Source organism: Piliocolobus tephrosceles, chromosome 10 (genome assembly GCF_002776525.5).
Source record: "Piliocolobus tephrosceles isolate RC106 chromosome 10, ASM277652v3, whole genome shotgun sequence".
In the NCBI taxonomy this organism is placed as follows: domain Eukaryota; kingdom Metazoa; phylum Chordata; class Mammalia; order Primates; family Cercopithecidae; genus Piliocolobus; species Piliocolobus tephrosceles.
Genome location: NC_045443.1, coordinates 36,390,562 through 36,403,956, shown reverse-complemented (window position 1 = coordinate 36,403,956; position 13,395 = coordinate 36,390,562). Strand labels below are relative to the sequence as shown.

The following is a 13,395-nucleotide window of genomic DNA, read 5'->3' as shown; positions in this document are numbered from 1 at the left end:
ATCCCTTTACCATTATGTAATGGCCTTCTTTGTCTCTTTTGATCTTTGATGGTTTAAAGTCTGTTTTATCAGAGACTAGGATTGCAACCCCTGCTTTTTTTTGTTCTCCATTTGCTTGGTAGATCTTCCTCCATCCTTTTATTTTGAGCCTATGTATGTCTCTGCATGTGAGATGGGTCTCCTGAAGACAGCAGACTGATGGGTCTTGACTCTTTATCCAGTTTGCCAGTCTGTGTCTTTTAATTGGAGCATTTAGTCCATTTACATTTAAGGTTAATATTGTTATGTGTGAACTTGATCCTGCCATTATGATATTAACTGGTTATTTTGCTCATTAGTTGATGCAGTTTCTTCCTAGGCTCGATGGTCTTTACATTTTGGCATGTTTTTGCAATGGCTGGTACCGGTTGTTCCTTTCCATGTTTAGGGCTTCCTTCAGGGTCTCTTGTAAGGCAGGCCTGGTGGTGACAAAATCTCTAAGCATTTGCTTATCTGTAAAGAATTTTATTTCTCCTTCACTTATGAAACTTAGTTTGGCTGGATATGAAATTCTGGGTTTAAAATTCTTTTCTTTAAGAACGTTGAATATTGGCCCCCACTCTCTTCTGGCTTGTAGAGTTTCTGCCGAGAGATCTGCTGTCAGTCTGATGGGCTTCCCTTTGTGGGTAACCCGACCTTTCTCTCTGGCTGCCCTTAAGATTTTTTCCTTCATTTCAACTTTGGTGAATCTGGCAATTATGTGTCTTGGAGTTGCTCTTCTGGAGGAGTATCTTTGTGGCGTTCTCTGTATTTCCTGAATTTGAATGTTGGCCTGCCCTGCTAGGTTGGGGAAGTTCTCCTGGATGATATCCTGTAGAGTGTTTTCCAATTTGGTTCCATTTTCACCCTCACTTTCAGGCACCCCAATCAGACGTAGATTTGGTCTTTTGACATAATCCCATACTTCTTGCAGGCTTTGTTCATTTCTTTTTCTTCTTTTTTCTTTTGGTTTCTCTTCTCGCTTCATTTCATTCATTTGATCCTCAATCGCTGATACTCTTTCTTCCAGTTGATCGAGTCGGTTACTGAAGCTTGTGCATTTGTCACGTATTTCTCGTGTCATGGTTTTCATCTCTGTCATTTCGTTTATGACCTTCTCTGCATTAATTAGTCTAGCTGTCAATTCTTCCACTCTTTTTTCAAGATTTTTAGTTTCTTTGCGCTGGGTACGTAATTCCTCCTTTAGCTCTGAGAGGTTTGATGGACTGAAGCCTTCTTCTCTCATCTCATCAAAATCATTCTCTGACCAGCTTTGATCCGTTGCTGGCGATGGGCTGTGCTCCTTTGCAGGAGGAGATGCGCTCTTATTTTTTGAATTTCCAGCTTTTCTGCCCTGCTTTTTCCCCATCTTTGTGGTTTTATCTGTCACTGGTCTTTGATGATGGTGACGTACTGATGGGGTTTTGATATAGGTGTCCTTCCTGTTTGATAGGTTTCCTTCTGACTGTCAGGACCCTCAGCTATAGGTCTGTTGGAGATTGCTTGAGGTCCACTCCAGACCCTGTTTGCCTGGGTATCAGCAGCAGAGGTTGCAGAAGATAGAATATTGCTGAACAGCGAGTGCACCTGTCTGATTCTTGCTTTGGAAGCTTCCTCTCAGGGGTGTACTCCACCCTGTGAGGTGTGGGTTGTCAGACTGCCCCTAGTGGGGGATGTCTCCCAGTTAGGCTACTCAGGGGTCAGTGACCCACTTGAGCAGGCAGACTGCCCCTTCTCAGATCTCAACCTCCGTGTTGGGAGATCCACTGCTCTCTTCAAAGCTGTCAGACAGAGTCGTTCGCGTTTCACAGGCTTCTGCTCCTTTAGCTGAGCCCTGTCCCCAGAGGCGCAGTCTACAGAGACAGGCAGGTTTCCTTGAGCTGCTGTGAGCTCCACCCAGTTCGAGCTTCCCAGCGGCTTTATTTACCTACTTAAACCTCAGCGATGGCGGGCGCCCCTCCCCCAGCCTCGCTGCTGCCTTGCGGTTAGATTGCCCCAGACTGCTGTGTTAGCAAGGAGAGAGGCTCCGTGGGCGTGGGACCCTCCCGGCCAGGTGTGGGATATAATCTCCGGTGTGCCGGTGTTACAGCGCAGTATTGGGGTGGGCGTTACCCGATTTTCCAGGTGTTGTGTGTCTCAGTTCCCCTGGCTAGGAAAAGGGACTCCCTTCCCCCTCGCGCTTCCCAGGTGAGGCGATGCCTCGCCCTGCTTCAGCTCTCGCTGGTCGGGCTGCAGCAGCTGACCAGCACCGATTGTCCGGCACTCCCGAGTGAGATGACCCCAGTACCTCAGTTGAAAATGCAGAGATCGCCGGTCTTCTGTGTCGCTCGCGCTGGGAGATGGAGACTGAAGCTGTTCCTATTCAGCCATCTTGCTCCGCCCCCGCTTTTCTAGTTCTTTAATATATATAGGTAAGTTGTTTATTTTTTGTTTTTCTTCTTTTTTGATGTAGGCTTTTAGAGCTACAAAATTCCCTCCTAGCACTGCTTTTGCTGTATCCCACAGGTTTTGGTATATTGTGTTTCAACTATCATTTGTTTCAAGGACTTTTTCAATTTCATTCTTAATTTCCTCATTGACCCACTGGTCATTCAGGTGCATATTGCTTAATTTTCGTGTATTTGTATAGTTTCCAAAATTCCTCATTGTTGATTTCTAGTTTTATTCCATTGTAGTTAGAAAAGATACTTGATATCATTTCAATTTTCAAAAATGTTTTAAGATTTGTTTTGTTGCCTAACGTATGTCTATCTTTGAGAATGATCCATGTGCTGAGGAAAAGAATGTCTATTCTGTAGCTACTGGATGAAATGTTATGTGAATATCTATTAGGTCCATTTAATCTATAATACAGATGAAGTCTGGTGTTTCATCATTGTTTTCTTTCTGGAAGATCTGTCTAATGCTGAAAGAGGAATGCTGAAGTCTCCAACTATTATTGTATTGGGGGTGTATCTCTTCCTACTTCACTCTAATAATATTTGCTTTATATATCTGAGTGCTTCATTGTTGGGTGCATATATATTTAAAATTGTTATATCCTCTTTCTGAATTGGCCCCCTCCACGGGTGTGGAGCCCTCATGGCCTAACTACCTCTTTAATGGTCTCACCTCTTAACACTGTTGCATTAGGGATTAAGTTTCATTAAGTTGCATGAGAGTTTATATAATGACCTTCTTTGGTCTCTTATAATTTTTGTCTTGAAATTTATTTTGTCTAATATACATTTAGCTACTCTTGCTCTTTTTTGGTTTCTATTGGCTTGGAATATCTTTTTCTATCCCTTTATTTTCTGTCTATGTGTGTCTTTATAGGTAAAATGTGTTTCTTATAGGTAACAGATCATTGGGTTTTATTTTTTTATCTATTCAGCCACTCTATATCTTTTCATTGGAGAGTTTAGTCCATTGACAGTCAAAGTCATTATTGATAAGTAAGGACTTACTGCTGCTATTTTGTTAACTGTTTTTTGGCTGTTTTGTGGTCATCTCGTCTTTCCTTCCTTCTTGTCTTCCTTTTATTAAAGGTGATTTTCTCTGGTGATATAATTTATTTTCTTTTTATTTTTTGTGTATCTGTTGTATGATTTTATCATAAGGTTTGCAAATACAATCTTAGAACCCATGATTTTAGGCTGATAACAACTTAATTGTTTGCAAAAAAAAATGAGCAAAAAGAAAACTAGTAAAAACTCTACCCCTTAACTTCATTCTCTCGCTTTTTAACTTTCTGTTGTTTCTGTATATATCTTATTATATACTCAGTGGCTTGAAAAGTTGATGTAGTTATTATTTTTGACTAGTTCATCATCTAGTGTTTCTACTTCAGATACGAGTAGTTTGCACACCACATTTACAGTTTTATAATATTCTGTTTTTCTGTGTACTTATTATTATCAGTGAGTTTTTTACCTTCAGATGATTTCTTCTTGTTCATTAACTTTCTTTTCTTTCTGATTGAAGTATTCCTTTTAGCATTTTCTTGCAGAACAGGTCTGGTATTGATAATCCCTCAGCTTTTGTTTGTCTAGGAAGTCTTTATTTCTACTTCATGTTTGAGGGATATTTTTGCTGGATATACTATTTTAGGGCAAAAGGTTTTTTCCTTCAGCACTTTAAATATGTCATGCCACTCTCTCCTGGCTTGTAAGGTTTCCACTGCAAAGTCTGATCCCAGACGTATTGTAGCTCCATTGTATGTTATTTGTTTCTTTTCTCTTGCCACTTTTAGGATCCTTTCTTTATCCTTGATCTTTAAGAGTTTACTAAATGCCTTGAGGTAGTCTTCTTTGGGTTAAATCTGCTAGGTGTTCTATAACCTTCTTATACTTGGATATTGACATGTTTCTCTAGGTTTAGGAGGTAAAAGGCCAATAACTACTCTTAGATTTGCCCTTTTGAGGCTATTTTCTAGATCCTGCAAGCATACTTCATTCTTTTTTATTCTTTTTTCTTTCATCTCCTCTGACTGTGTATATTCAAACTGTCTGCCTTCAAGCTCACTAATTCTTTGTGCTGCTTGATCAATTTTGCTATTAAGATTCTAATATATTCTTCAATATATCAATTGCATTTTTCAGACCCAGAATTTACACTTGATTCTTTTTAATTATTTCAATCTCTTTGTTAAATTTGTCTGATATACTTCTGAATTCCTTCTCTTTGTTATCTTGAATTTCACTTTCCTCAAAACAGCTATTTTTAATACTCTGTCTGAAAGGTCACATATGTCCGTTTCTCCAGGGTTGGTCCTTGGTGTGTTATTTAGTTCATCTGGTGAAGTCATTTTCCTGGATGGTCTTGCTACTTGTAGATGTTCGTTTGTACCTGGGCATTGAAGAGTTAGTTATTTATTGCAGTCTTCACAGTCTGGGCTTGTTCTCATCCATCTTGGGAATGCTTTCCAGGAATTCAAAAAGGACTTAGGTGTTAAGATCTAAGCTGTATCTGCTTTAGGGGCACCCCAAACCCAGTAATGCTGTGGTTCTTGCAGACTTGTAGACATACTGCCTTGATTGTCTTAGACAATATCTAGGAAAATTTTCTGCATTACCAAGCAGAGACTCTTGTCACTGCCCTTACTTTCTTCCAAATGGTCTCTCTCTCTGTTCTGAGCCATCTGAAGCTCAGGGTGGAGTGACATAAGCACCCCCATTGCCACGACCATCAGGATTGTGCTTGGTCAGATGCTAAACCAGCACAGCACTGGGTCTCAACCAAGGTCCACTGTAACCACTACCTGGCTACTGCCTATGGTTTCTCAAGGCCCTAGGGCTCTTCAATCCATGGGTAGCAAAGCTGGCCAGGTCTGTGTCCTTCCCTTCAGGGTGTCAAGTTCCTCCAGGCCCCAGGTGGATCCAGAAGTGCTGTCTCAGAACTGGGAGCCAGGGACTACAGTCAAAAACCTTAGCAGCCTACCTGGTATTCTATTTTACCAGGGCTGAGCTTACATTCAAACCACAAGACACAGTGGTTTGTCTTCCCTTTCCAAAGGCAGATGAACCTCAACCCATGGCCATCAAAACCCAGGCCTAAGGGAGTACTGCCAGAGTACCAGTGATGTTCCCTTATGACCCAAGGGTTCTTCAGTCAGCTTGTGGAGAATGATGCCTAGGCTGGGAGTCACCCTTCAGCGCAGTGGACTCCCCATCTGGTCCAGGGCAGGTCCAGAAATGCCTTCCAAGAGCCAAGTCCTAGAATTGGGGACCCCAAGAGCCTACTTGGTATTCTACCCCCATGGCTGTGCTGGTACCTAAGGTGCAAGACACAGTCCCCTTTACTTTTCTCTCTGCTTTTCTCAAGTGAAGAGTCTTGTCCCATTGCCATCACAGCTGGAAATGTACTGAGACTCACCTGATGCCACCAAGTCTCAGAGTCTCACCCAAGGCCCTCAATGCAGTCCCTGGATATCACTGATGGTTATTCAGGGCCCCAGGGCTCCTCAGTTAGCAGATGATGAATCCTGCCAGGATTGGGTCCTTCCCTTCAAGGATATAGGTGTCCTTCTCGCCCAAAGAGTGTCCAGAAATGCCATCTTGGAGCTAGAGCCTGGAAAGGGGACATCATAACTCTGACCTGAGCCCTATCTTACTGTGGCTAATCTGGTATGCAGGATGTAAGACAAAGTCCTCCACACTCTTCCCTTTCCTCTCCTCAAGCAGAAGGGGTCTGTTTTGGACCTGCAAGCTGAGTGGTCTGGGTTAAGGGAGGGGTGATTGCCACACTCCCTTAGCTGCCCCAACTGGTGATTCAATAGAACACATGCCATCCCCAGTCCACAGTCTCTGGGCCTAGTTCAGCACTAGGACTCACCTAGGAGTTGTAGTCCTTGTGGCCTAGACTGCCTTTCAAATTTACTTACAGCACCAGAGCACTTTAGCCCATAATAGGAGGGCTTATGCAAACTCAAGTATGACCACAAGCATCAGCAATTCCCCTCTGGCTAGGGCTAGTTTAAATACTCTCTCCATGGGTAGACATCAGCTGAGTTTGGTCCAGTTTTGCTTTCTGTTACAAGAGAGCACTGAGTTTAATGCCTCAAAATTGCTGCACTGACTGTCCCTCTCCCCAGTACACAGAATCACTCTCTGCACTGTGTCACCACTCCCAGGGAATGGGGGAAGGTGGCGTCAGTGACTCAAGACTATTTTTCCTACCTGTTCAATGCCTCTTTCAGTGATGTGAAGTTAAAACCAGGTACTATGAGTGCTCTTATGCAGTTCTTAGGAAGGTGTTTTTTTGTGTGCAGAGAGTCGTTAAATTGGTGTGCTTGTAGGTGGTGTCTTCCATTCCGCCATCTTGTTTCACCCCTCATCTACATCTTTTTAATATTTAAAGATCTCTTAATATCTCTTAAAGAGTTCTTAAATATCAAGGAAAAAAATGCCAAAACCCAAGGGGGCAAAAGGTGTGAATGGAGAATTCACAGAAGAAGAATCGCAAATAGCCAATGAACATTTTTTAAAGATGCTCAACTTCACACATAGCGAAGTGCAAATGAAAACTTCTATCTATCCATCCCCCTGTAAGACTCAGCAAAATTCCTAAGTTTGACCACAATCCCTGTTGGTGAGGCTGTGGAATAAAATATACACTGCTAATGGAATTGTCAAATGGTGACACAAGGAACTTGGAAATATATATATCAAAATTGAAATTCAGCAATATCTATCAAATACCAGCATATTTCTCCTTCAACTCAACAATGTCCCTCCCAGAAATTAACCTGAAAATACCTTCACAAATAAGAACATTGCACAAAGTTGTTTACTTAAACAGTATTTGTAAGAAAAATATACTGGAAATAGCCCAAATGTCCATCAATAGGGCATTGACTGAAAAAACTACAGTTCATGCATGTAATGGACTACTAAATGGTCATAAGTAAAGGATGAAGAAATACCTAGCACTAACACAGAGGAATCTATAGGATATTTTATTAAATAAATGAATTCACTTAATTCTTTTATAAAATATTCTATATTACATTTAGAATGAGAAAGACAGGAAACTAAGACTCATGGTTATGTATGTGTTTATATATTTTTGGGATTTATTTTTTTTTTTTTAATGGACTGGAATGAGAAACCAGAAAGCAGCAAAAAAAAAAAACAAAAAACAAAAAACAAAAAACAAAACAAAAAAAAACCTCATGTTGCAGAATTCCGGGAAATAGGGCAGGGTCGATAAGGACAGAAACCAGACTAGTATTTTACATATTCAAAAAATTAAATTATAAAAAGTTTCAAGGTATTCCATCAGACTAGATAACATGAAGGACTATGCTAGCACAGAATACCTAAAAGAGTACCAGATCAACATGAAACTTCTGTCTGTAAAAAGACAGTATAGAATTAAAAGATCACTCAAATATGAAGTATTTGCTACACACAAGCCTACAAGCAGTCAGTATCCAGGACACATAAAATATATATAGGAGATATAGTCGTATAAAAGACACATCCCATAAAGAAAACCAAAGTCAGAAGAGGAACATGAGCAAATGACATTTCACAAATGAAACATCGATGGCCAGTTAACCTAATTAGTAGTCAGAGAAATATAAATTAGAACTACAATGAGCTATCAGATTACCAATAATGATAAAAGACTGAGATACTGTTGGTGAAAACATGTAACAACTAAGACTCTTACCCATTGCTAAGAGGGGTTCAACTGGCATAACCATTTAGGAAAATAATTTTGCATTACCTTGAAGATGCAAAGAAGTGCATACCATATGAACTAGCAATTCTACTCCTAGAAATATATCCTAGAGAAACTTTTAATACAGGTGTGCAAGGAAAAATGTCAATAATAGTCCAAGTAGCATTGTTCTTCGTCGGAAAATATTCGAAACAACGTAAGCAAAATATTCAAAACAACCTAAATATACATTGTTAGAGGATACATAAATTGTGAAATATTCATACAATAGAATGCTATATAGCAGGAAAAATAATAAATGTACTAGAGCTACAAGTATCAAAGCAGGTGAACCACAAAATATAATACTGAGTGAAAAAAAAAAGCAAGTTGCAGAAAAATATATAGAGTTGGATCAATATGTAGAAAGTTCAAAATAAAGCAATTAAAAAGTCTGTGTTATAACAAAAAACAAATTCAAGGAAATAGTTACCTCTAGAGGGCAGGATATGAAATAGAAAAGAAGAAATCTTCAGAAGTATTATGTATTATTTCTTAAGCTACCTAGTGAGTATGAGGATTATCTGTTTTATTCTTATTTACTAAACTGTACATATACATTAATGTACTCATTGTGTATATTTAATAAAATATAAAAGTAATTTTAAAGAGCCAATTGTATTAGTAGTACTAAAATATCCATGATATATATTTGTTGGCAAACATCCAAAAAATCACTTCAAATTTAATTGATTTCTATTTAATTATTAGTTTTTAAAATAGAGTAAAATTAACTTATACAGTTATACTGACAGATTTTCTCAGTAGATGTTGGCCTGCTTTTTAAAGAGCATATTCCTCCTTCTTCCATCAGAATCTAGGAGAAAACCAAAATGTTAACAATTCCTAAGTATACATAATAACATTCACTTATATCTACCCTATTTACACCACCAATTCATTTTATAGTACTTTTCTTTTACATTACTTCAGTTCAACTTTTTTTTTTTTTTTTTTTTTTGAGATGGAGTCTCGCTCTGTCCCCCAGGCTGGAGTGCAGTGGCACCATCTCGGCTCACTGCAAGCTCTGCCTCCTGGATTCACGCCATTCTCCTGCCACAGCCCCCCGAGTAGCTGGGACTACAGGTGCCCGCCACCACGCCCGGCTAATGTTTTATGTATTTTTATTTTTTAGTAGAGACGGGGTTTCACCCTGTTAGCCAGGATGGTCTCCATCTCCTGACTTCGTGATCCGCCCGCCTCGGCCTCCCACAGTGCTGGGATTACAGGCTTGAGCCACCGCGCCCGGCTAACATGGTTTATTTTTAAACCACAAAGAAAAATTAGCCTGTGGTGAACAATAAAATGAAATTTAAATTGGTTTAAAAACGACAAGCAACAGAATAGACACTTGCCAAGAAATGAATTACTGAGAAAAAGGAAAAGCTTCAGATAATCATAGTAAATGCAGCTGAACAAAGACAAACGTATTAAGACAATTTGGAAATTTGTTATTCTTTATTTAATTTCCTAAGTTAGATCATCAGTCATTTATTTTCAGGTTTTTAAAATAATAAACGCTCTTAGAGGTATAACTTTCTATAGAATACACCTTTGGTTTTGGTTTCCATCACTTTCTATGTATTTGTACTTTATTTTCATTTCCTTTCTCAAACAAAGCAAAGAAACCCTGAGTGTTTCTTTATTTCCAGGATGTTAAGGGAAGTTAAGTATCTCTTTTTAGTTGATTTCAATTTTATCAAATTTTGATTAGAGAATGTACCTATGAATCTCTCCTTAGATAAATTTCTTAGATTTCCCTTTATGGCTTACTATATGAATTATGTTTGCAAATGTACCATGGGCTTATAAAATTTTTTTTCTATATATTCTCTGTTAGAACATAGAATTTTAGATATATAGAATAAAGGAGAAACTGTCTAGCTGCTTCCCAAACCTGACCCCTTTTTTCTTGGACATACAGCTAGACTGTATTTCCCAACCTCCCTTGGAATTAGTTTAGACATGTTACTTAAGTTCTGGTCATAGGCAGAAGTAATGTATACTACTGCCGGTCCTGGTCCATAAAAATCTTCCCCACAATCCTCCATTTCCTTTTCCCCTCTGCTCTCTGGTGACAATAAACTGGAAGCCACCAGTTTAGGGCCTGAATAACTACATGAAGCAGAGCCCCTTCCCTAACCCCTCTATCTTATCATTTAAAAATCTTTTCTCTTCAACTCGTGACACATTCAACCCCCCTGCAACAAGAACACAAAACTTTCAAGAAAGCTATGTAGACCCCAAGGCAGGTCTACACTCCAATACCGACTTCAGATCTGTTTGAGAAGGACAGCAAAGATCTTCCCAAAGGACAAGACACTAAGTTATTCACGAACATCCTCCATCCTCCAGGATGGCAAGCCTTCACAATGCATACCCAGCAGGACTTTATAGTTGCTATGGATCAGAAAATCTGCATCTCCTATTTTTCTCTTTTCCGAATGGGCTTTTTATTGCATTTATATAGTCTTTGCTCCAATAGTATATATGTTTTCTTAATGTATGTATATTGCTATCTGTTTGCTTTCAACCTTTATTATATTCTAGATACACTGCTTGTAAACTATATTGATTTTTTCTTCGTAATTTGATATTCTTTGAATATTGAAAAGAATTCATGTTCAATATATTTATTCATATTAAATATGTTAATTGCTAAGTGGGTTTCATTCCTTACACTGTATATAGAATTGCTATTTCATTTTTTTCCCATCTTGATCAGGTTTCCTAGTGTGACATCATCACTCTTGAATTTTGTTCTACCACGGCTCCACTTCTCTAGTGATTATCTTCCCATGTTAACAATTGTATTTAAACTTTATTCCTCTACTAAACCTTTAAAATTAAATAATTATACTCCTCCAACACTTTGTTTTTTCCTATTCTCTTTCACTCCCACTAAAGCCTCTTGAGAACAACACATGTCCCCATTCAAGAGGCTTGTTCTGTTTGCTTGTTTTAGCCTGTATGTCTCTTCATCAATTCTTCCTCAGCAGAAGCTACCTGTTTTAATTTTACCATGGACAGGTGCAATCCAGCCCTCTTTCTACTCCTACTCCTTCATTCCATCCCATTGGTGACTCTTGCCTTGGCCCCTCTGGTATAACCTAATTTTAGTCAGGGTTCCACTGCACCTTTGGCCATGGCCAGGCATCACAATGTAAAAGTCCCCACACCTGCTCTACCCAAAGAACTCCTCATAGCACCTGATTCCCCTTGTGCTACACCAATGGACTTTTTTCTTTTCTGACAAGTTCTAGCTACATTCAAGCTGCCAGCGTTCTAGACATAGGTGTAGTCAAACAGAATTTGTTTTTGAAGTATTATATTTTGTTGAAAATTCATATTTTGGAAGGATACATCTATATCATTCATATTTGGGAAAATAGGAATTATTTAAAGGAATAACAGGACAGCTTCCAACACTACTGACCACATTCTCCTCCTTTTTCTTTCCTATGACGCTAGTACTCCTCAAACCTCTCTAGTAGCTCATTCTCAGCCTCTTTTTCTGGTTCCTCTTCTAATTCATACCCTCCAACCTGAAATGTGCCTTCTCAGGAATTTGACAATTTTTGTTCTTATTCTATACACTTTCTCTCGAGAATCATACACTTGGATGTAGTCAATTATCTCCTATTAAAGGCTAAAAAATCTCTTCTGATCTCAAGCCCTATATATATAATCGTCTACTATACATCTCCATATAGATCACAGGTTTTTCAGAAGATCCTCACTTGAGCTCAGTGGGTCAAACTTCTCTCTCTCAGACATCTGCTCCTTCTTTGAATCAGAGTGATGTTAGGTATTGTTTTTAAAAAGTATATTACAAAATGTATAATGCCAAACACAATCATTTCTCTCTTGTGTAATAATCTAAAGTGAGTGTTTCTGGTAAGCAGGCAATTTTCTTCCATGTAGTGATTCAGAGACCCAGTCCTTTCCATCTTGTGGCTCCATTATTCCTTGGGGCCTCACTACCATCTAGCCATCAAAAGAAAGACAGCATGGAAAAATAATTCCCTTTTCTTATAAGCCTTGACCTAAAATGATGCACATCACTTCTCCTAATATTTCATTAATGAGATCTAGCCATCAAAAGAAAGACAGCATGGAAAAATAATTCCCTTTTCTTATAAGCCTTGACCTAAAATGATGCACATCACTTCTCCTAATATTTCATTACTGAGATCTAGCCATATGGCGACATGTACATGGACGGATGGTTAGGAAACATGTTCCTTGGCTGGGAAGCCATTTCACAGTGGCAGCTCTATTCTATTAAAAAGGGTACATTCTACAAAAAAGGGTACATGAATTTTGATGGAGTTAACCTTTCCTGCCACCTCCTCCTATGGTTTCCATCTTGGACAGTAGCACAATCCCATCAACTACCCATTTACTCAAATCATAAATAAATCTAGGTCTTCTTCAATTTCTTCCTTCTTCCTTAACTAATCACCAATCACCAAGTACTATCAATTCTAGAGCTAATCTTCTCTTCTCTCACTTTCATCCTTACTGCTATTATGAAACTTCAAGCTCTCATTATTTCTTCTCCTAACTTGAGTTGTTCCACTTATCAAATCTCTCCTCATTTATTACTCTGACATCATCATGTTCCTCTGCTAAAATTTGTTTAGTGGATCTCTGTTTAACAATCAAGAATTAAATTGTTATATATCATACAAGGCCATTTATAATCTGCCTCTTTGTATTTTCCAGAATTACCTACGCCACTCCTGTGCCTCTTATCATTAGTACTATAAATAGTAGCTATAACAATAACTAGAATGAAACAAGGTACTTGAAATTTCTAAAACAGGCTGTACTCTGACATCTTAGTTTATCTATGTTGCTCCTTCTTCACAATTTGACCATTTGGTAAACAACTTATTGATATTGTGCTCAAAAGTTACCTCCTCCATCACATCTTCCTCCTGTTTACAGATGAAACTTAGAAGTGTCTTTTACTAATAACCCAAAACAAACTTCAATTCAAGCAGTTGATCTAAATGCATTATATTTTTGTCTCTTTCTGACTAGCCATTAGATGAAGACTTCTTAAAGACAGGTTCCATGTCCTTTCATCTCTGTACCTTGTAGAGTCTAGTGCAAACACAATATAATCTTGAGAACAAAGCACCATTTTATCCCCAGTGTCTAGCA

General features: G+C 38.7%; 1 protein-coding gene across 1 annotated transcript in view; it reads right to left on the bottom strand.

The window, feature by feature from the left end:
- Positions 1–13,395, bottom strand: part of C10H12orf40 (chromosome 10 C12orf40 homolog) — a 121,931-nt gene that overhangs the window by 32,307 nt on the left and 76,229 nt on the right. Inside the window, exon 11 of the mRNA XM_023182779.1 lies at positions 8,977–9,040. Coding sequence (XP_023038547.1) covers positions 8,977–9,040 — 64 coding nt within the window. The remainder of the gene's footprint in view (positions 1–8,976; positions 9,041–13,395) is intronic.